Genomic DNA, 24,772 nt, shown 5'->3' on the forward strand with positions numbered 1-24,772 from the left:
TGACATTTCCGAAATGCTATCCCATTAGAAGAATTATGTGATTCGAGCCCAGTCTTTGTGATTCAGCAAATGAAGACAATTCTAATGAAAAAACCAGAGAAATGTGCTACATATCCTAATTGTCAGACCTGCCTCCAGCCAACTCCCTGTTCAGCCACACCCATGCTCTGATTCACCTGAGTTTTAACCACACCAGCAGCAAATTCACCTAATCACCACTGGGGGATTTAAGGACTGCAGTTTCAGTTACCTCTTTATGAGGTATTGTGCTTGCTCTACTGAACGGTTTCATTGGTGTTTCTACTTGTTACTCTGTCCCTGGTTTTTGACCTGTTTGTCTGTCTTTGTCTTATGTTTTGGATTGTTTGCATGGATTCCTGTTTTGCTCTCCATGCTGTTTGACCCTGGCTTGTGTTTTTTGACTTTCCAGAGGATTCTGATTTGGATTTGTTGGACTGCTTTATTAAAGTACCAGAGCCCTGCGCTTGGGCCTTCTGACTCTTTCATTACACTAATGTTATATCATGCATCAAATAAGCATGAATAACATTTTATTATTGTACACTGAGCTGTAAAGAGTAGCTGTGGTGTACAATTAGCTAAAATTAAGTGCAATTAAAAATATTTGCAAAACATAGTTGCACAATTTGGTCCACATTCACACGAACCGAGGCACTATCCCAAAGCAACGTGATGCGATAAATTCATTCCATCTTGGCCCTGTGAATGACATACATTCTCTTTAGATGGTAAGATGTAAATCTTACCATCTAAAGAGAATGTATGTCACTTCCAAGTCTCATCCCAAAAGCCATTTTTTTTTATGCAAGCCTAATTTGGAATTGGCCATTGTATATGAGGCTTGTCTCACCACAACAAGCCCTACACTCATGCAAGAGTGCTGAAGCAAGAGGAATGCAATCCTCTGATACACTTGCACACAGCCGATGGCTAGTTTTTGGGCTCTTCTCTCTGCTTTGGGCTCTGGGTTTGTCGGCTGATATCAAATCCAGGCACTCAAGGTAAGTGCCTTAACCACTGAGCTATTCAGGAGCCCACAGGCACAAACATTCAAGTTGGCTGAAAATGACGAGACCAGCTGTGAGAAGAGTAATTAGGATACTGAGGATCTGCACTGATGTAATGAGGCAGGAGAATTAAGCAAATGAAGAAAGGGCAAAATGTTTGCTCATTTACTGTGAAGTTTGTGAAGTCAAATCCAAATTCTGTTCATTAAGACTAAGTTAAATTGTGCAGAAGTAAATGTTTGTGAGGAGTCAGATCTATGGATTATTGTTACTATTTCTGTAGGACACCTCAAAAAGGGCCTCAATACAGTATTCAGTATCTCAGTACTGTATTGGTATGGGATATGCCCCACCCACCTGTAACTTGGTAGATGGCATACCTACCATCCAAATATATTAATAAAGTAGCCACCATATTATCACATTTTTGTAAAAATAAATAAACCAGCATGCACCCATAAACATCTCAGAAATCTCAGATATTTCCTGTGTTATTACCTTGGCCTCCAGATTTCATTCACTATTCACATCTGGGTTTCAGATGCACTGTAGAGGGGTCTACACCACGGTTAGTTACTATTTAAAATGTCATTCAAATAAGGCTTTAAAAGCCCATTTGTAATGTAAATTTTGGGTTAAAATCTTACCAGAAGAGATGGGCTCATTAACCCTTTCAGGTTCATAATTACGGTGTCCAGCGATGGAAAACAAGTTGGTAATACATGACAAAGAAAAAGTTTGCACGTGTGCTTTGTCTTAGATTGTCAGAATTTTACTTTCATGCCAATTTGGTAAAATCTATTAAAAAATATTAAATATTGACATTTGCTGTTTTACTTGTAGGAGCCTATAGTTTTTCATTATCTTGAGGAAAAATGCTCATCTATCAGTGGGCATGGTGGGGCCATTTAATCTATGGGTATGGAGAAACCACTCATTATCTTTGAGAAATTTTAAATACAGAAGTGACTCAGTGACATTTTAGTTGATGTCTCCTTTACCATTGTAGTCACGTCATTAGGACAAAAAGGGGACCATACTGTAAAGTCATTGCTGAAAAGTGTGGACCTTTGAGACTCTCTCTCTTCATCCTCTGAGGGGGACTATTACTGAGCAATGCCTTACTTACCTCTGCATCCTTCATGTTAATGCCACATTCTTTCAGGAATGAATGCGCTCGGTAATGCAGTCAGCCAGAAGAACACTACCACTGAATTTATTAAAAATATAATTGATATCCCCCATATTGGGGGTTTCTTGTGCCAAGTGCTCAATCACTTAAGGTGGCTTCCCCTGTCGGAAAGCTAGACTGACTTGAGGACATGACCTTCAGTCAGACTACAGTGCAGATCACAGTAATTAAGGTGTGTAAAGGTGAGATACAAAGGAAAAGTTTTCCTCAATGTGACACCCTTCACACCCCTTATGCTCAGAGTTAGTGACAACGGAGAAACACAGTTTCAGGGGCTGGCTTTTGCTAATGGGTCGACCTCTGACCTCTTGATAGATGCACAATAGGAGAGCACCACATCCTGCCTTCTAAGGAGTGACAGTTTTCTTGCCCCTTGCTGTGTGAGGTTGATAAATTAAGATAATAAGAACAGACTGACAAGCTTTGCTGGTTCATAAAGGTGAGGTTCATAAACCTCAAAAGAGTTTTATGTGTAAAACTGTGTATCATCTAGTCATCTAAAAATAATAATTATAATTATGAATTCTAAATCTTCTTCTCCATCTTCTTAAAATAAATTTTAACCATCACTTTGTGAACAAGCAATGAATGGAAATACATCCCCAGTCTTTTGTGGAAGGAAAAGAGACAATTATGCCAGGGACAACAATGATCTCAGCTTAATCAAAGGAGAATGTAAGCCCATATATGTTGTGATGAAGAATTAAAGATAGCCTAAGAGCCAGTACACAACAGTTGTTGTGTGTTGTAATGTAACTGTGGGTGTTACAGAAGATAGAATACAAATCAAATTCTGTATATACTATGAAAAGTGGAACAGTGTGTGTGTGTTCACAATAGCACAGTTAGCATTGAAAAATATTTACAATAAATCATAAAAGATGAAGATTTATGTGTGCAGCTATAACTTTGATGAAATGCTAATGCATATTAATTACTGTATTTTCAGTTATGTTTATTAAATAAATGTGTACTTCATCTTTAAGGTGGATATGATGTTATTTCTGTGCTAGTTAGCCATATATTACCAATTATTCATGAATGCCCTGTGAGTTTGCTGAAAAAAATTTACAGCTGGGCTTCTACATTGAAATTGGATAACCCAGGGCTGACACATTGCATAAGTTCTTCCATCAGGGAATCATAGGATATGGCACTATCCCAGGAAACAGCATTGATTTCAGAGCCACCAGTGCCACCCAATGGTCACTGATACTTTAGTTGTTTGTAGAGGCACTTGTTAATAATTTAAATAATCCCTCATGCACTGGCGACAGGTTAAAGTATAATTCAAGTTCAATGGCTATGGTTGAAATTCACACAGAAGAGCGTTTTTTACATAACATTAAAAAACAAGCTAATTTCACATTCTTTACTGGGTCCATAAACAACTCCACAACAATAAAAATCTCATATAAACTCCATAAAGCATTTTGCCAACTCTGTCTCTGGATTGAACAACCTCCCAAAGCATGCTGGGAACTGGAAGCAATTGAATGCATTTGTTTGTGGTTTAGAGTTGCTGTAATAATTTCCTTGTCTTTCACATCTATTTTTGTCTTTGTGCTTCCTCTTTTGCATTTTGTCTTTCTCCACGGGCCTCTCTCTACAGGAAATACTGACACTTTACAGTAAATGGCTGTTTGCTTGTGGGTTTTCTGGCATTTTGTTGTTATTGAATGTTTTAAAAATGATTTTATTTGTTCATTTTTGCTGTCTGTTGGGAGTCCCTAACTACTCCCTAACTGGAATTGGTGAAAATATGAGGGACACTGACAGTTTGAATTTACAGAATGCTCGGAAGAGAAATGATCATCTCTTGTATATCCTGACATATAACAGGATTTTAGATGTTCAGCCAATGTACAATGTCAGTGTGCCTACAACCAATTTCTCCATGAATTTGAACATGCCAACAGCCTTCAGAAAGCACGCTAATTTAATATACTTCCACTAATATGTATATTAGTGGAAGAACATCCAAAAGGCAGATGTGATTTCATTTGTTGCATTATTTAAAAGATCACTAGGTGTGAATAAGTGTGTTTACATAGATTAGCAAACAGGCAAAATTATGTTACAGTTTTGTTATTCTTCTGTTACATCATATTTTCTTCTTGTTTTTGTGTAATTTCAAGCATCCAATTATGAAATCTACAATCACTTCATATTTGTATGCAGCTGGTAAATAACTGTTCCCTACCAAAGATGCCAGAAACCCCAGTATATAATTTCAGGCACTGTTACAGAATGTCATCTGCATTTCTGTCAGTTTTGATGTCCAAGCCTTTAAGAGAGAAAAATATCACAGACTTTATATGCACAAGAATTGCTTGGTAAATTGGAGTTGGAATTGACAATTGTCTGGAGAAAACCAATTCCTTCTACTAACCATTTGACCTTGTCATTGTTTTACACTTTCACAATCCCTGCAGAGTGTATGAATCTCACTAAACAAACAGGACCGAACAGAAAGCATATGGAATCTGCTGCATGCTGATCCCATGGGAGAGGACTGGGTGATGTATTCTCATATTGTTCTCTACTAACCAATCAGGGCACAGAGAAAACAGATTGGCACTCTGCATGTGGAATCACCTCCCTGATGATAAATGGAGGGCTATTTTAAGCAATGGCCCATTATCTGTCCCATTGAGCTGACAGGCTACATTTTGTTTATCATTAGACTTTCAACTTTCAATACAAAATGATTCAAAACTGCATTACAGTAATGATACAGGTAAATTTGTAGCTAGCCAAAAGGTTCTCATAATGTGTTTGTAACATTTTGGGAACATCATCTCATTGACACAATGTTGTGTGAACATTATGTAGTAACTGGACTGTATTCAATCACTTATTTGTTGATGTGGGAACAGTATAGAACAGTAAACTCCAAACCTAAGTAAATTAGTGTATATTACACTAAAATGTTTTACATTTACTTTTTAGCATTACATTTATTTACTAATGTCTCATTGACTGACCCAACATAACACAACACTTAAGTATACAAGGGCTTTCCAGGAGCTTTCAATTTGAAGGAGAGTCAGGACATGTGACTGTAATTCAATCTCAGACACTGTAATTCTGTGTGTTACACAATCTAGCATCATCACCCTCCACCCACTCAACTTCACCAGAAATGTAGGAGCAGTTTTATTCCCAGTTGCTTTGACACAGCCATGTGCCCAAAAGTGTTGATCTCCATTCTTGCTGCTCCACATCTGGTGAAGGACAGACCATTCCTTGGCCAGAGAGGGAGTCAAAGTTGGTTTGTAAACCCTCCAATTCCATCTGCAAACAGGTTGTCAATAGAGAAGTTCCGTATATAATTATGCTCCAACAACATTATGTTTCTCATGCTTAAAGAGGATGAAAAGCCACTTGCTGAGAGCTTTCAAGGTCTGTAGTAAAATGGTTGCAGAAGAAGGGACCTGTACAATACTACGAACAGAATACAGATAGATTGAATTGTTTTATACTGAGATCTGCAATTTTTATTCCTCCTTCTGGCACAGAAAACAGTAGTATGCACATATACTACTTATATAAAGAAGAATTACTTTATGGAAATATAGGCCTCATGCTCTCCCACCAATAAAAGCTACAGTAAGTTTGACAACAGTCTGTTAGTTCTACTTCACTATAAAACATAACATAAGCAATAACAAACAGGCTATGCTTTGCAGAGACCTAGGTCAAATGAATCCTGTAGGTCTGATAAACTGCAGCACTCCATGGCTTTGGTGACCTTTATTAAGAGCAGGCAGGGGAAGTGCAGGAGTGCATGCGTGCAGTTCGGCAGTAAAGGTGCTGTGTTTCAGGGTAAACACCGAGCAGAGAAAGTCATGTGTTGTGGCTCTTGCAGGGAACCCACCCCCCTCCGGCCCCGTTCCAGCTGGGAGCAACAAACACAATCCCATCTGGACCGCAGAACCCCAGAAAATCACGTGACCCAGGGAGCCCTGTTGTTAATTACAACTTTTAGCTTTCTCCCCAGAACCTCTCCCTCCAATCATCTTAACGCCAAAGTTTAAGCAAGACAAGGTGTAAAAGTCATCAAGCTCTTTTTCACTGTTTTTTTTTTAATCAGGGGAGGAGGAAAGAAGCTGGCTGGTTTAACCCTCTCATTGTCTTATTTCACTGGCTCTGCTGGCGTTGCCTTTGGTGTCTTGGCAGGCACTTGGTTTATTTTGGAAGCTACCAACCCCCTTATTTTTTTCTTTGCCTCCTCCTCATTTGAAACAACATGGACACAAACCTCCACAAAGCAAAATATCTTCAAAAAAAGAAAAACAAGGAATATGCAGCCAATTAATTCTAAGCCAGGCATCGGCTTACAAAAGCGATAACTGGTTAGAGTATATATTCATGAGCTATAACAGAGTCGATGAAAAATATATAAAGCATAATCCTTCAAATTTCAAACATCAGATAAACTTTGATGTTATTCTTCAGTGCAGAGTTTTCTGTAGGTATAACAAGTGTATACTATACATGTTAAGTGTTCACACCAAAGGTATACATTCTTGAAGACGTATAGGTGAAAATTTCCATCTTAACATTTTTATGTTTAATACATTATGATCTACCATACTTCACAGACAGTTAATAGACATTATGTAGAGATAAATTTGCAGCAATGTCATTTGTCTCATGTCTTTCCTCCATTGACATTACCCTTCTTTGACATAAAGCCAACAACTTTGGGAGTAGATTTTTACTAGAGAATCATCTTTATCACATTTTTTCTTTATTGAAAACTACAACATGCTATAACATATTCTTAACGTATCAATATTGTCAAAATAGATGTGGAATGTTCAGCTTGTGCATATTACTCATTAGTGGTGGATGGTCCTTTGGCATGCACAACATGTCCTGCAGCACAGTTACAGTTATGCCAGAAGAACATTCCAGAACCTTTCCAGAAACTTTTGTTTAAGGTTACCAGCTCTGCCAACTGAATCTTATTAAATTGCAGTGCAAACATTCTCATGTTTTTAAATGTGGTTGCAATACTCCGTGCAGTTCACCAATGTATTTTCCAATGAATACAAGCTCTTCCTGGACAAAACAATGCAGGACCTTTAAATTAATTTCACATCCATGTGCAGGGATCAGTTCACCCAATAGATTGTACAGAGAAAATCCATATCTGGGCACAGCCATACAAAAGATGTTTGTCTAACTTTTCCATTTGAATGTCATAGGTACCAAGTAAAAATTATATGCATTGTATGCTTTTTTCCATTGAAAACTGTGAACCTGGTGTACATGCTTCTTTCTCCAATACCTTTTGCTCTATCATTATGATACTTTATTGCAGCTTTTTATATTCTTTTCCTTGCTATATGTAATCTTTATTCTGCTTACAGCCTCTGTCATTGTGCTTGTGACCTTTAGTTCCTCCTAAATCTATATGTTGAGTTGTCAGAGACTTCCCTAAAAGTTAAATTCTGAAATGCTGTGTCCAACACATTAATGCAAGTTATTGTCAATGTCTTATCCTTTTCACAAAATTCTGCATGCCCTGTTTTTTCTTCAAATGCGGTGCTCTTCAGAATAATGTTCCATTTTTTTGCTATCAGAGCTATTGAAAGATTTGAAGTGGAAGTGTGCAACATGCCTTTTTCTCACCATGAAGCAAGTGAGCTGTGCTGTGGAGACCACAAAGGTATAGTAAAGGTGACGTTTGGAATGTCTCTCTGAGCTTAACCATTTCCCTCTCTGCACCACATCACAGACATAAGGGAGATATCCCTCAACTTCTGTATGGTTGTTTGTCTCCTGAACAAATTTTAAATGAAGTAGCTAGGATTCAAGTCTTGGTAGCAAGTGATGGAATGCTCCACATAAGACTATGCCAACGTTCAGCAATCAGCATTGTAGCTGCAGTGAAAACCATAAGATAGAGATACTGTTAAGGAACTTTAAACTGAGAGGAATATCGCTGAGCTAATCCAGACCCAGAGCACTACCTCTGAGTCCAACCAAAGAAAACCACAAGAAACTACACAGGAGAAATAACCAAGCTGTCTGTTCCACGAGAGACAGAGAGCAAAGGAATCCAAAAGTGTCCTGCTCCAGCCACACAACAGCCCCAGGCCAGAGATCCAGCCTTACTGAGCATGCAGAGAGAGCCAGGCCATACAGAACTTCCTAATGAGCCCCACCAAGGAGAAAGCCTGTACCCTTGACAAGGTACTTAACCCAGTAAATATCCAGCTGTATAAATGGATAACATTGTAAAGAACTGTAACCTATGTAAGTCGCTCTGGGCAAGAGCATCTGCTAAATAATGTAATGCACTGTTTATTTTACATGTATTATTGTGATGTATTTTATATTCTGCAATCTATTGTGGTGGTATACTTGGCCTCCCTTATCTAGTTAAGTTAACTTAGGGTAGGGCTGGAACAGTGTTATGCTCATACTCACTGGTGTGGGAGTGTTGTTAGTATGGCATTCCTTTCTTGCCAGTTGTAGCGTCTAAAGCAATATTGAAGTCTTATATTGCCCCCTCTTGATATATTAGGGAACAGCAATACTTCAGTGTCAGATTGACAATTAAGATGATTCATTACAGTTCTGCTTGCTTATAGCACAACTACAATTGTAGCACTGTTATATATAGAAATTAAAATTATTTGTTTTATATGTTTTTTTTTATTACGTGTTTCTCAGTCCTATTCCTGGAGGTCCACTGTCCTGCTTCTATCTTCTATCTATCCTTGCTCTATCTACCTGATTGAACTCATCAGTGGCACTTTTAATTAGCTGAGCACACCTGATTTAATCAAGCAGAAAGGATAGACAGCAGATATGCAGGACAGTAGGCCTCCAGGAGTAGGATTGAGAGACACTGTACATACTGTAAACAACAATGTGCTGTATATTTTTTTATATCACTGCAGTAATGCCTTTCACATCGTGTGGGGAACTTTGGGCCACTTGTCTTTACATGCTCCTTAGTTGTCACCAAAGTAGACCTACCTCTGGAAGCAGTTGCTACTTTGTTTGCAATCCATTTTGACCAGTTTTGTAGTGTTTGTGTTAACACGGTGCTTCTTTGTACAAAATTACACCACAGGCACAGGCAAACACTTGCACACCACCAAGCCCAACTGATGGTAAACATACACAATGACATATTTTCACCTCTGAAGGGATGGTGAAGGGACAGAGGAACCAGGGACTATGGCCAGCTTGTCTTGGGGAGAGGAGTCACATCTGCTGTATACACCTTAAATTAGAAGGCCAGTGCTGTGGACTCAGAGAGACAGACAGCACTGGTCTGTTGGACTTTTGTATCTCTTCACCGTTGACTAAGCAGCTATAAGAATTTCTTTGTCAAGACAGGCTGTTCTCGGATAAACCCTCTATAAGCAACACCTCTGTCATTTAGAGTCCTGGTGTTCAGAGTTGTTATTTGAGAAAGAATAGTCCTGATAACTTATTCTTAGACCTGAAAAATTTTATCCAGTCAGCACCAAGGTATGATCGACAACTATAGGTCTTTACTGTAGCTGTAGGTAAATATTAATTTTAGTGGCGATTGCTTATCTTGTGAAGACTATTGTGGAAGTTCTGAAATGTGGAAAAATGTTGTGGAGCTTTTTATCCTGTACTTCCTCAGACTGATTTAAATAGAACCCGCTAATTCTAACCTCTCAAAATGTGGAACAATTCATTATGATCCTGCTGATGATTGTCAACTAACCAACCTGCTGCTTCCATATTTTATAGATTGTCAAATGCAAGCGTTTAAAATTGTCATTGCATGTCCCATGTGTAGAGGAATGAACGGATCGCTTTATTCAGTTGCCACATACTGGGGGAAAAAAATCACAAAATGGCGTAGTTATTGTTCGAAACTTTTCGTGTAAGTACCGCAAAACGATTGATAAAACTGGGTATAAATACTGGGATCAATAAACGGTACCACTTTATATTAGGCCTACAGTATATTACTGTTATATCATAAAATATTTGTCAGCATACGAATCATGTAAAAAAACCATTATACAAGTCTTAGAGATAGGCACAAAAAGTAAATGATTAATTATTGCACATTACCCAGTTAAACACTCTTACTTTATTTTACAGTCCTGCTTCTGTGGACTAACGCAATAGCTTAATTGTCAGCTTCCCAATTAAATAATATGTTAACCTCCTGTGCGAGACATACAGATTGCTACAAAAATAAATTAGCCATTATTGCATAATGTCCAAATAAAGGATATTTCTTTGCTTTACAGTTTAATTCTTACCAGATTACATACTGTAGTCATTCCAGAGAGGTAGCCTGTCCTAGTAAGCAGTGTGCAAAACCACTATGCAATCCACAAATTCCCAAAAGCAATGAATAAATTACAATAACTAGTGAGCTGCCAATGAATAAATCAGTTTATTTATTTATTTAATTTTTTGTATTCATAATCACCTGACAATTTAGAATGAGCATTTTGTAAAATGCCAAAACACGCACACACACACAAAAGTTTATCTGATTAAGAAAACAGTCATAACCAGTAACAGCGATTATCTAAGTTACCAATAAATTACTTGCCAGGTAGTTTTCTAGTAAATATATAAGGAACAGTATTGATGGTATAGTAATGATTTATCATTTTTATACAATATATGCCAGTGCGATCAGGCTGTTGCTAGGCACGTCCCAAATACAGTATGAGCTCGTGAAATTGCGTAACGTAAAATGAAGTTCTTCTAAATGCGTGTGTAGGATACCCAACTGCAATGTTTATGTAGCCTACCATTGCGCAAGTCATGTTCATTGCTGTAACTGTGCTGATTTGCTTAACTGAAACCTAACTTAGCCCAGGGCTATTGAACCTCATCTATGGGAACAAGTGTTCATAACCGCAATTTTCATAGCTATTACCTTCGATGACTTTACCATATAAAATGCATTAGATTTTCTACACAAGCGTTAATGGTTTCCACTATTTATTTAACGATTTTGTATTGCTCTGAATAAAGGCAATGTCAGTACATAGAGTACACAGTGTTTACACAATTTATTGAATTACAACATTTTGTTTTGATGAGCGATCTGTGATTTCTGGTGGTTTCGATTTCGCTGTAGAATCACCGAAACGTTCCACCTCGCGTCACCTTTAAGAAACTGTAACATGACACACTGTCGCCACGCCACACCTCCTTAATCAGGTACGTTGAGCAATCATGCGTTTAAATTGCAGTCTCCAACACACTGCAACACTCGCATTTTAGACACCATGATGATGTGGACAATAGTTCTGCTGCTCCATGGACTGCTCGTGCTTTTTTTCTTTGTTTCCACTCGTTCGAGGTGAGTACATGTTTTGATTATTTACTCTTTTACCGGTCATATTTTTTTCAAAGCGTTTAAATGTTGTCAGTTCTTTTCACAGAACTGTATTTCAATTCATTTTTCGCTTGTCTGTACAACGTGGTTGCGTGTTTTACTGGTGTTAAACCACCATCTTGCATGTTTCATATACTTCCACTAGAAAAAAGTTAACGGTCTAATTTTTTTTTTTGCCTATTTGGCAACCTTCACTTGGCAGTTTAGCCTGATACCCTATGTGGGACCCAAAACCTTCTCCAATTTACACTTTTCAAATGTATTGTAGTTATTTATTCATCATATCTCTGTCTTCTGAAGATGTAAGAATGAACCACCTTTAGACAAAGGATGGATTCCCTGGCTGGGCCATGCCATCGAATTTGCAAAGGATGCTGCGAAGTTTTTGACTAGAATGAAGATGAAACATGGTGATATTTTCACGGTAAGAACATACCTGTGATTAGAATGTGGACTGTGTTTCTCACTTGATCTTTATTCGCCTTGCAACTCAGTCAGGAAGCCTTTCAAATGTACATCCTCATCCAGTCTTGGAAAATAAATATACTTCTGTATATTGCTGACTGATAGAGGAAATAGAAACTGGTCGCCATTATTTGCTGCTCCCTGATTATCTATCATTCAATGAATTGAATTTAAATCAATCAATATGAATGAAATACTGTGTGTAGAAATGTGTTGGGCAGAGGAGTGTAGTAAGGAGGCCATGAGTCATTCATTTGTTGAACTCAAAAGACTGTGCAGCGGGGTTGCATCCAGGGCTGAGAAAATCCTAGACAGTGCGTGTTCAATCTCACTCTGTAGGACATATCAATCTGACTTGGCTTGTCTCGTAGGTACGTGTTGCTGGGCACTACGTGACTGTGCTGCTGGATCCAAGCTCATACGATGCAGTTCTCCAGGACTCTGTCTCTCTCGACTTCAGCCGCTATGCCCAGGTGCTGGTGCAGAGGATCTTCTGCGTGCAACTGCCTAATCATGATCCCGCAGCTCAGAGGGCCTGGATGCAGCAGTAGGTGTCTAACACAAGAAGCCTGTCCAAACCACAACCATGCAATTTTTAGATTTTTCGCAACTCAGTCGGTTTGTGCTTGAGTCACACTGCAAAGTGTGACGATTTCATTCTTCGTTTATAGGTCCCCATTGGACAATATGTCTATTGTAGCTTGACTGGAACTCTCCTGGGGAAAAGGATTGTGTTTTCCATTATTTAGCAGATCTGTGGAATTTTTCAAGTCTAACTGATTCTTTGTTGAGCAACTATTTATGTGACTGTGTAGCTTAAGGGAGTTACAATTTGCAGAGTGCAAAATGTAGTGTTAAACTGAAAATGGGTTGGAATGTCAGCTGAAAACATGAAGATTATTTCATGTCATATAAATTGCACAATGTGTCACATGGTTGGCAAGAACAGGAAGGTGAAACTGATGTCACTGTGTGTGTCACTCAGACACTTCCAGGGCGAGGGTCTGGCTCGACTGAGCAACGTCATGCAAAGGAATGTCCTTTCTTTGCTTTCGTCTCCCGAAATTCTCCAGAACCCGACAGACTGGAAGCGGGATGGGCTCTTCGGCTTCTGCTACGGTCTGCTCTTCAGGTATGAGTCCTCGGAGTCTGGCCCTAAGGAAACCTCTGGCTCTAGACTGTCACCAAACACACTTGCAGAAATGATGAATCATAGTTGTACAAACAGGAAGATGTAAATGTTATGTAATCACTCTAAGCAATGCAACCATACACACCCATTCGCATATGACTCTGAGTGTTCATATGACACTATTTTGGCAAGGCTTCATCATCCATACAACCTATCCCTCGATGCTGCCTGGGGAGAATCTCATGCAGAGGTTTTGGCTGTTTAACATTTCGCAACATGGATTCATAGGTCAAAAGACAGAGCGCACTACATGCTTAGTGTGGCTAAGTGGGGAGCACTCTTTGATGATGACTGAAAACATGTTGATGTTGAATTCTGTCACTCAGTTAGCAGTGACTGTTGATGTTCGTAAAATGGTCTTGAGATTCAAATTGAGATGGAATTAAATATTGCAGATTAGAAGAAGCAAGGATTATTCCTGGTTTTAGTAAAACACACGCTCTCATCTTCCCTTGACAGCTCTATGGCAGTGTGCATAGTCTATAACAGCAGGTGCCTTCCTTAGCTGAATGAGTTCTCTTCACATGGGAACATTATCATGACAGAGTTCTCATCATGTTCAAATGACAAAACCGCTGAATTCTCTTATATATGGTTAGAGGGGACCCCTCTTGGGGTGTGAGAAAAAAAAAACTTGTGTCCAGATTGCAATCTGGGGACCAACAGCAAAACACCTCCGCTAAACTAAGGCAAACGCATCACTCTGCTCCAGAATGCAATCTTGCAGAGGCATCAGCTCTACTGGTGGTAAAACTTCCGAAATGCTAAAAATGTAAGATGTTATCTGTGGGGTCTCAGACCAAGTCTCCACGCAATGCAAATCATTTTGATTGCTTTCTTACAAGTGGTATGCATTTAAAAAAAAAGTCTGAACACTTACACTGCCTTATCACTTGCAACAGGAAGTAGACATTGTACCAGAGAGATAGGATCATGTCTGATTGTATCTTTGTGGCATCGCTCTGAACAAGTTGCCCACCCTGAGTTTTGTGACCAGTTCAGTGACCTTGTGTGACTATTTGCCATGCCATGGGGAGAGTTTATTCTACAGTTCAGCAACAGCAAAGACAATTTGCCTCTTTCAGGAGACGAGATAATTGTTCTGAGATGACCTTGTGCCCTGTAGATGTACATGCAAATGCTCAGTTACAGAAAACAGGAAGTATTCCTAGACCATAAGTCATCCATCTGTATTGTGTCTCTTTGTCCTTCTCGCTCCTCAGGGCTGGATACCTCACACTGTTTGGCAAGGAGCACAACTGCAACAGCAGTGAAGTGACTGCTGTTTATGAGGAGTTCCGCAAATTTGATGGCCTGCTGTCAAAAATTGCACGTTCAACTCTGAAGAGGGGTATGCCAACACAGTGCTGAGTGATGATAAAGCCATCATTTTAAGTGAAAACTGTATATTCAGGGTTTAAACCAAGCCATCCTATCATGTCTTTGTTTTTGCCCTTTAGTCAGGGAGATATAAGTTATAGTGACATGTCTGTGCTTACAAGTCAGAATGTGCCACACCTTTATCATTTAACTTATGTGTCCCTTTCTCTGATATTGACTGCCACATTTTAACCACACTTCTCAACCGCTCTCTGAGCAGTCGTCTAACCCATGTTTCCCCCACCCCCCGCGCCCACTCCACCCCATGAGACAGATGAGAAAAAGATGGCCTGTGTGCTGCGTGAGCGGCTCTGGGACCTCCTGTCCCCAGCTCGGCGATGTGGGACGGCTGAGCCGGGCTCCTGGCAGCAGAGCTACCGCCAGCACCTGCGAGACGAGGGGGCAGACGAAGAGACGCAGAGACGGGCCATGCTGCTGCAGCTCTGGACCACACAGGTGAGCCACGTCATCTCAGACAGGCGGAATACAGGCGTTTCACACACAGAGGGGAACAGCCACTCCTCGGGTTCTTTCCTATGCTCCACCACTCTTTGGAATTACGTCCCCGTGAATAGGTGAATAGGTCTCTTGTTGCTTAAAGGATTCTTTCTCCCAAATACTCCTTTTCCAGCTTTCACCGTGGCCTAGCTTCCGGGCTTTGTATCAGGTGAAGCTTTTGTTTCCATGACACTATAATATTCTTTGTGAGATCATGGGAAATGAGCTTGAATGATGGGTCTTAATACTCCTGTGTGGCACACCCTTCAATGAGGAAACAGTTGGCTGCCTTCCTCAGCCTGTCAACGTTTCACCAGAAACTCAGATCTGTACAACTGTCTGCATGCCAGTATGCTAATGTCATGTCATTTTGCAGAAACACAAAGTTCAACAGAAGCTACAAAGTTTCCATGTCACATGTCACAAATTAGGTCTCTTTAATAAAAACAAACTACCAACCTATTAAAAGTAGAGCTCTGCATTTTCATGGCCTTGTAACTTGTTCAGTTTAAAGCACTGTCCAGCCACTCTAGTTGAAAACATAACAAGACAATCTGCTTTGATTAGCATTTAATTTACTGGATAAAGAGAGACCATTTGTGTTGAGTTCGGTAAAAACTATGTAACCAAATAATCAATGAACTGAATAGATGGGAACTCTGATAATCAAAGAAGCAATGATATCTAAAAGTGTTTCTGTGAAACATGTGTGGCAATATCCATCCGGTGAATTGTACAAAGATGAAGGCAACACATTTTGCATAACTTGTAGTTTAACAATAGCACCAAATAATTAGTGAACCATTGTGAACATTTGTGAACAGATGACCATTTAAAATCAAAAATACACGGAAATTGAAAGTCTCAGTTTAACAATGGTGAGACGGAATCCTTTAGTAAAACAGCCAAATGTGTTTGGGTGGTTACCACTGTGTGATGTGCAGTATAATAGAGGGCAAGTGTCTGCAAAAACTCTCTTGGGAACACTTCAGTATCTTAAACAATGTAATTCCTACAGAAATTGATCCGCGAAAGGAATATTCCTAAAACAGCTGATTTACAAGTAAAAGTGAGTCTTTTGAGTCGTTCTGAATTTATTGAATGATCAATTCATTTAATGCATTTGAAGAGGATTTTATTCTAATTCTAACTAATTAATGGTTTTGTGAAAGATAATGCAAGTTTTATCTTCAAGGCATACCGTGATGTTCTTTGAAACTTGTTGCCAAATTCAATACAGCAGACAAGCTATTTGTCAAAATAAAAAGTGGTTCAGAGACATAAGCAGAAGACAGAGGTTAAAGATCACTTGAGACATGCATTCAGGAAGAAGGGCATGATGTTGCACTTAATTCTCTGCTGCAGAATACCACTCCAGGTAAATCGCTCTTTACTGACCGCTTTGTGGAAAATAAAATGTCCATTACACATTCAGGCAGCTCCAGATCCCTCTCAGACAAATACCAACTTCACAGTCTCAGTTGTCTGATTTGCAACCAGCTTTAAAGGACTGGTAGACATGGAACAATGGTCTGCAAGTCACGCAGTGAGCACACAATAAAAGTGCAATCAAGGTGCAGAATTCTTTTCACTGTGACAGAAACTCCTTGAGAGCCACCTATTATTGTTGTTATTTGTGATAATTTCCATTATTATTTTGTCTTGTGGTGAGTAATTTTGATGATGTCACAAAAGTTGCAGTTTTATGAGGGTATAGGTCTTGTCACTACTTGAATGGGAAATCAAGATGAAACATTAGAATTCAAGCCCTGCCCCCTAACACCTGCTACCTCTAGGTTTTGATATTTATTTTACATGTAGTACTGTGATGTAGTGTACCTGGCTTCCATTTCCTAGACAGGTTGCACAAGTTAACTTGTGGTAGGGCTTGAATGGTGTTATGCTCACACTCACTGGTCTGTGAGTGTTGCTAACCTGGTTTGGCACTGTTGCTCAATTATTTTGAATGGATGCACTTATGCTCTATTGTGCTGGAGGTTGCTCTGGATAAGAGAGTATGCTAAATGCATGTAATGTAATGTAATGAGATCCTGACTCACTTTTGGTCTTTGAGAACACTGTTTTTCCCAGTTGTCCTGACAACATATCCAAGCTGTTTACTTATTGGCCACCCAGTGTAACTGACTAAATTAATTCCTCACACCCTCCGTTGATATGTGATTGAATGATCTGGCACAAAATGCCAATCTTGCTTTACCCATGTGGGTTCCATACATTGATAATGATTAGGCTGGCTGAAGTCCCGCTGTTGTGTTCTGAGGGGTTCTACAGAAATGCAATACGCTATTATTATAATTATAAGCATTATTAAGTAGATTAAGTAGTAACAATATTTGTGTGTGGACAACTTTGGATATATGATGTTGCTAACAGCCGTAATAGGAATGGCTCTGGTAATTGCACTACACAAATGATCAACATTTCTAAATGCATGCAAGCAGAAACAAGGCAGAGTGGAGAAACTGGTTCTCCTTGTGCATGGTATGTGACTTCATGTCATTATATGTGTTGCTTCATTACAAACTTGGCACATTGGGGTGACCAGTCTGGGCACAGCAGGCTTACGATACATAGGATGCACTTTATAAGTTACTCTGTATAAGATTGTCTGCTAAATGACAATAATATAATGTGATGAGTAATGAGGATGTGCCTAAACCAGCAAAGCATTTGTGCCGCTGCTCCCACTATAGTCACATTTGACATGTTCAGCTCTGTGGGAAACCACAGTTTGGCCTACTGCCATAATCAGAACTGAGAGACATGGGACTGCTCTGAAAGTTTGATATGTATTTTTCCCCAGTAAACATGTCCGAATGTTTCACTTGGGTATCCACATGCAATATATATGTCTGCCACAAGAGTGCAGTGCTGGCTGCCGTTTAGCTGATGTGCAAGCACACCCATATGCACCATTCCCTGCCTACATTAACTGATAATATTCTCAAAACATCACTTTCACAACAAAATAACATTACTTTAGGTTATTTAGGTTACCTTTTGTCTGCTAAATCTTCTGAGGATAGAGCCGCCTATGTCAAATGAAATGCTGAATAAGGTTTCCTCAATCTTTAATGGCAGGACCACATGCTCTGCTTTCACCAAGAAAGATGGACATTAGGGACGGTATGTCATATTCAATAAATCCAGAGCATTTCAAGCATCCTGGCCTCTATTAATGTACAACTGTGAAGTCTCTTGTGTGCACATATCACTTTTTGTGATTTAATCAGACAGAAAAAATTTCATAGAGATGTGCCAGGCTTGTTTTTGAAGACAGACAGAGACAAACACCTGAAGCACGGTTGCAGCAAGGATCAAGTTCAAGCAAGACCTTGCTACTAACCTTTAAGGGACTTAATGGATCAGCCCTCCGATACATACAGGACACGATCAAGGCCTACAAGCTAGCAAGAGTGCTGTGCTCTGCTACCTCAGGTCACCTCTGTGTCCCGAAATACAATGGCAACATCTCTTGAACCCGCCTCTTCTCAGTACTGACTCCATACTTGTGGAATGAGCTTCCTGCTGAGATTCGGACAACAGATTCCCTGGGTGCCTTCAAGAGAAAACTTAAAACTCATCTTTTCAAGCTGTCTACCTTCCTCTCTATCTATCTCTATCTATCCTATCTAGCCCTATTTTCAAAAAAAGCACTCTACACTAGCTTAGCACTTAACTTAGTATCTTACTGACCTCTTGTAATATTTCACAATAACTACTCTTAGCATACCGATGCGCTTATTTGGAAGTCATTCTGGGTAAGAGCTTCTGCTAAATGATGTAATGTAATGTAATGAAGCAGACATGCATGCTATGTAGCTACACACCTGTGCAAATATGGTCTTCATATGATACTGTCTGATGGAGAACAAACCTAAAAATCAACAAGCAATAATTCCAGAAGTGTAATTGTCTAAATGTTGCTTTTGAGGTAAACTTACACAAGTCAAAGGAAGTATCTGCCAGTGGCCAGAGGTGTACCAGAATATTGCATAGTTTTCTTTGTTCTCTTTTTTGATACATTCTGATCTCAACATCAGCAGAATTTTGTGTCTTCAGGCAGTCAGTGCGTATGAAATTCATTGACACATCCTCTACACCTGCACCTAGTAAATTATGTCAGTTTTTTATTTTGCACATTTTGCAACAACCTTCTGAGGGAACTGTGTGGAAAAAAGCTTTGATAGAGATGACACTATGATAGAGATGACCTAAATGTATGTCATAGGTTAGTCAGTAGTCTGGTATGGTTTTCATATCTTCATATCATGTCATAAACACCGCATATGTATGTAGTGTATATACTGAATGCTTAAATAACCTTAAATCAAAGACACTTATTGCATATTTTGAGAAGTCAAAAAGCATGTTGGAAATGATGTTTCGTTGACAATGAAATTTGGTGACTAATGCACCATTTATGATTGTTATGCTATTGGAAGGTCACAGAGATTGTTGCTAACATATATGTCTGTTGTTTTAAGTGTAATGCAGGGCCAGCTGCCTTCTGGTTCCTGGGATTTTTGCTTACCAACCCAGAGGCCTTGAGAGCTGTAAAAGAAGAGATTGACAGCCTCTCACTACAGGCAGGGTTTCAACAGCGCCTCCCCTTGGACCAGCTACAGCACACACCTGTGTTTGGTGAGATCTTCTCTTCTCGTAATGGGTCACAGTAATATTTTTAATGGCATTGTTCTTGTGGCTCTTATTTATGCACACTCTCCTATGATTGGCCACTGGCATTGTGTGAATAAAAAGGGTGTGGTGTTTTGCACAATCAAAGTGGCACTAGTCCATTGATCATTAAACCATCTGATTGACTGACCCTTGGAGTGGAATTCTCTACTACGGCCGATCTACATTCCCTAAAGATCACTGAATCTGTGCAAACACAAACCCTAAATCAATTTTCAATGTCAGACCAAAAAACTAACAGAGAATTTGAATTTGCAAATGCTAATATGCTAATTCAATTAAGCATATGCAATAACTAATAACTGGTAATGAGAAACAATAAATAATTGTTGGTAATGAATGAGATAGAATGAGGCGAGCCATGTATCCTTTGCGTTGAGATACGTTTTATAGGAATTTGAGTATACTGAGTAGCAGAGCACTCAGCAGAGGTCTTAATTGGCTTGAGGTAAGGAGAGCTGGACAAACTGTTTGGTTAGTTTCTCACTCTGAGCTGGACATAACTTTACATTAATTTAAATCTTTCCCTGCAATCTCAGTTCTAAGCACTTTAATTGCTTACTGCGCCATTAGAATCCCTCCAATGTAATACAGTAGTGTAGCTGAGCCAGAGTATGTTTTAGAGGGAGACCGAAGGGAGAGGCTGCAAGTAAGCACACAGAGCCTCACAGATGAGAGGTAACGAGGGTAGCTCAGTTCCTCCTTCAGGGCCTCAGAGCAGCTTTCAATTAGCAGATGACTCAGACCCAGGCTTAACAGGTGATTTGACGTGCTGCCCAAATAGCCACTTCCATTAAGTAAATAAGAGCAGGCGTGGAATGAAACAGACAGCCCCTCTGGCCCTGAGGCCTTGGATCGACCTGCACCTGTGTCCTGACAGTAAATCATATGAGCAAAAAGAGAGGTTCCATTGATTAAAAATACATACGCCTGCAGTAAAAAAAAAAAAAGATTGCACAAAGCTGGTTATAGTTACAGGAGGACACAGTTTGCTAAGAAATAGTAACCTATATTATAGTACTAGAAAGTAATTATATAGTAATTATAGGAAATAAAAAAAATTCTCATGGCAATTTTATAACCAAAGTCCATTTCTAGAACTTGTGGTAAACTGATCTTTCTTTTTTATTAAAAAGGGTGTCAGATACATTGACACCTCAGTTGACCTAATCTACAATTTCCAGGGTTCCTTATGCCTAAAGGTTCACCTCATCCAATGAAAGCTGGAATACAAGGAACTTTAAACTTGAAAATGTGACAATGTTGAGATCCAGGAAATAAAGCATTGGAAAGCTAAATTCTTAAAAAATTTCCAGCTTTCATACAGCATAACATAGGGTATGAGATTAACAGCTCTTGACCTAACATACACTGCCAGTATTTTGGCAACAATAACGTAGGTCTCTGAGGTGAACAAATAAAATGTTTAAATCCCATTACTCACTGTGGAAAAATGTCATTGTCAGGAAAGTGTGTATTCTGACATGCCAGACTGTAAAATCAAGATGCTCACGTCTACACATTTTCATCAAATATGCAGGCTGTTGTAAGTGTGCACTGCAGTTGTATTTTTAAGTCAAAATGCCTTCCTTGTCCATATCCTAACTCCTCCCTTTCTCTGAAGACAGCCATGTGTTGGAGATGGGTGGTGTGGGTTACAGCATTAAGAAATGATCCTGACACTGTGCCGTTCTCCTTTCACATCCCCCAGATAGCACTCTCAATGAGACGCTGCGACTCACTGCTGCCGTCACCCTCACAAGAGAGGTACTGCAGGACAAGACGCTGCGCATGGCGGACGGACAGGAGTACCGCCTCAGACGCGGGGATCGCGTGTGTCTCTTCCCCTACCTCAGCCCCCAGATGGACCCTGATGTCCACCATGAGCCAGAGGTACTTGTCCATATCTGCAGCTAATGTGTCCTGTAACAGGCAGTAAAGAGGTCAAACACAGGTCAGGACGGCGGGGGTCAAAGTAGGTCAGATGGTTCTTTGCTTGCTCTGTTTGCATGATGGTCATACTTATTGCATCTGAACCCCACCCTGCCAGTCCCACCCACTGGAACATAGAGAAATCATCATATCTTTTTAACATTAAGACCAATGAGGAATGCATTGTTAAGAAATGGTGAGAATTTGATTGTGACTTTGCATAATAGCATCTAAGTGAGTACACACGGTAGTGAGCACAATTTTAATAGGTCTGGGATTACTCCTGGGAGGGTTAGAGGTTAAGATGTGGGATCCTGCAGGATTAACTGGATGTTGCTGTTAGATACTATAGATACGCGCACAACAGGTCCGTGATGGCTGGTGCACAGGCTGTCTCACAGGCTTGTCCGGTGTCACTGAACGTGCAAGCAAGAATGCAGTACCCAAAGTGCATCATGTGTGCTTAATATTCCTCAGGAAGCCTGGCAATTTACACACTTTGTGGTTGGTTTTATGTGAATGATCGTTGAGTCCATAAATGTGTTTTGTGGTTGCAGAAATTCAAGTACGACAGGTTCCTGAACATGGACGGGACAGAGAAGAAGGATTTCTTCAGACACGGGAGGAGGCTGAAGTATTACACCATGCCATGGGGCGCCGGGAAGAACATCTGCGTAGGCAGACACTTCGCCGTCAGCATAATCAAACAGTGAGCACCTCAAATTCCTCCGCTCCTCCTTAGCCGCAGATCAGGGACGTGGCTCTTAGGTCACTCGCTAACTCCTGGGAAGACAGGCTTAATTCCACACTATAAAGTTGATCAGGCTAGTTACAGGCCAATCCTCTCCTTATCCTTAGTAAGAGTGAAAGCCATTTTAGAAAGGCCACAGTCAGTGCTCCCTCTCAGATGACACGCAGCGAGCTAGCTGCAAGCCTCTGTGTTGATCAACCCACATGTATTTTAGATGTCCCCAGCACCGCTGTTGCATTTTGAAAGGCTGGGCAGTCTGCGTTTTAAAGCTATCCACAGGAAGCACGCATGCATGAATAATTGCTAACATTTTGACTTAAGTGGCACATGCAACAACACTGATATTGCAAACACATAATGTAACATGAAGCATGTTTCATCGCATGTCAGCTGTGGTGGACCATTTCCGCAAGGCTGCATTCATACATAGATGTTGCTTGATGTGTGCATCCATCAGTGCAGGCCCAGCTACCTGCTGGGAAAGAATGCATTCATATATGTAGAAGGTAAAGGACTGTAACGACACAATTTTCAAAAGATGGAAGTGATTTGTTACAAACAAATAACCATGTTTTGTCTTAAGTAGGCCTCAGTTTGATGAAAACCATGCTGCTCAAAACATTGTCCTTTTTAGAAAATCAAATGGGAGCATAAAATAGTCGCCATTCTTTTTCTGTTGTCTTTGGTATCCAGCATGCTCATTAATTATCAGATATTTCTGAGGTTATTTTTTTTTATAAATAAATTTGTGCCTCTTTAATGTGCTCTCTCACTTGAGGTATATGGTGAATGCAGGGAGAATTGAGACACATGCCTGTTAACACATGGTCACATTCTCTTTGTTCTGATCATGTTTGACCAGGTTTGTATTGACCGTACTGACTTCTATGGACCTGGAGCTGTGTGACCCAAATGCAACCATGCCGCCCGTGAATACCAGTCGCTATGGATTTGGGATGCTTCAGCCAAACGGAGAACTGGAGATCCGGTATAGACTGAAAAAACCAAATCCAACATCATAGGGCAGTGAGGGGTCTTCCTGCTCAAATACTGCACTGTAAAGAAGTATATATGAATATAGTATGAATATATGAATAATTCCATGTTCATATTTGTACTACAGAATGATTTATTTGTATATTCTATTGTATTTATGCTTAAAAAATATCATAAATACAGTCATTGTTTACATTAAGTACTGCACTTGTTTTGTACTTGCACTTGTTTTTTAATGTTTGCTTTGTTATTTTGCACTGTTTGATTAAAATGATGTCATATTGACCACAGGGATTTGTGATTGTGTCATGTAACGTGTCAAATAACAACATGTGTTGTTATTTTGTATCTTCTTATTTTTTCTCTCAATCCCTCACATGCATACATGCACGCACGCACACACACACACACATAGATAGACAGATCATGACATGGATTACATTGAGAAGGTGCTTCCTGTAGCATTTTGAGGTTCTAGCACTCCTGAAGGGAGGGGGTTGACCATTCCTCCAGGGAGAATTATTCAAGGCCCATCAGATCTGTAATCTGAATTCTTGCTGGGTCTGCAGTGTCAAAAAGTTTCTAGAGTTTTCCTACCTCAACCTTGATGATGCATGCTACTAATGACCTTCTTAAGTGTGCTTTCTCAAATGTAGTGTTATGTTGCACTATCCCTACTGGGCACCATAAATCTGAAAATCATACAAACCCAAAACAAATGTCAGATGGTTTCCAGATTTATTCTTCATGGAATATGCTGTGCAATTCCACAGAATGTCTCAATTATGTGGTATTGGGTATTGCACAATATTTGTGCAATTCCACAAAATGTCCTCTTTCATTGAATAAAAATTAAAGAGGCATCCAGAGAGACAGGAGAGGAGGAAGCAAACAGATTCCATACTTAAAGAACAGAAATCAGTTTAAGTAAACTAAAGGAAAACTCTTTCATACAGAGTATGGTGAAAATGAAAAATAAACAAGTATTTAGCAAATTGGCTTATAATATGCTGTCAGGTCCCAGGTCACCCGAATGCTCCCAGACTAATTACACAGAAGAGTGATGATGTAGCACCACCTGCTCCACTAGCTGAGCCTGAGCCGGGTGAGGGAGAGACCACACCTTAACACGCTTTGTCTGACTATCAGGAATGCTGAAATGGAAAAAATACTGAATTGCCTATACAGCAGAACAGCTGAATAGCAAGGTATCACATGTGTATGTGTATGGATGGCAGTTGATGGT

At 39.7% G+C, this 24,772-nt stretch overlaps 1 protein-coding gene across 1 annotated transcript; it reads left to right on the top strand.

Moving 5' to 3' along the window:
* The first annotated feature begins 11,486 nt into the window (after nt 1-11,486).
* Nucleotides 11,487-23,578, top strand: ptgis (prostaglandin I2 (prostacyclin) synthase). Its single transcript, XM_036533174.1, has 10 exons — nt 11,487-11,557; nt 11,894-12,017; nt 12,430-12,605; nt 13,044-13,190; nt 14,474-14,601; nt 14,905-15,086; nt 19,637-19,793; nt 21,559-21,740; nt 22,337-22,488; nt 23,393-23,578. Exons 1-10 carry the CDS (start codon nt 11,487-11,489, stop codon nt 23,550-23,552), a joined length of 1,479 nt encoding a protein of 492 aa, XP_036389067.1. The 3' UTR covers nt 23,553-23,578.
* The last annotated feature ends 1,194 nt before the right edge of the window (nt 23,579-24,772 follow it).

This window comes from Megalops cyprinoides, chromosome 7, assembly GCF_013368585.1.
Source record: "Megalops cyprinoides isolate fMegCyp1 chromosome 7, fMegCyp1.pri, whole genome shotgun sequence".
Taxonomy (NCBI): Eukaryota; Metazoa; Chordata; class Actinopteri; order Elopiformes; family Megalopidae; genus Megalops; species Megalops cyprinoides.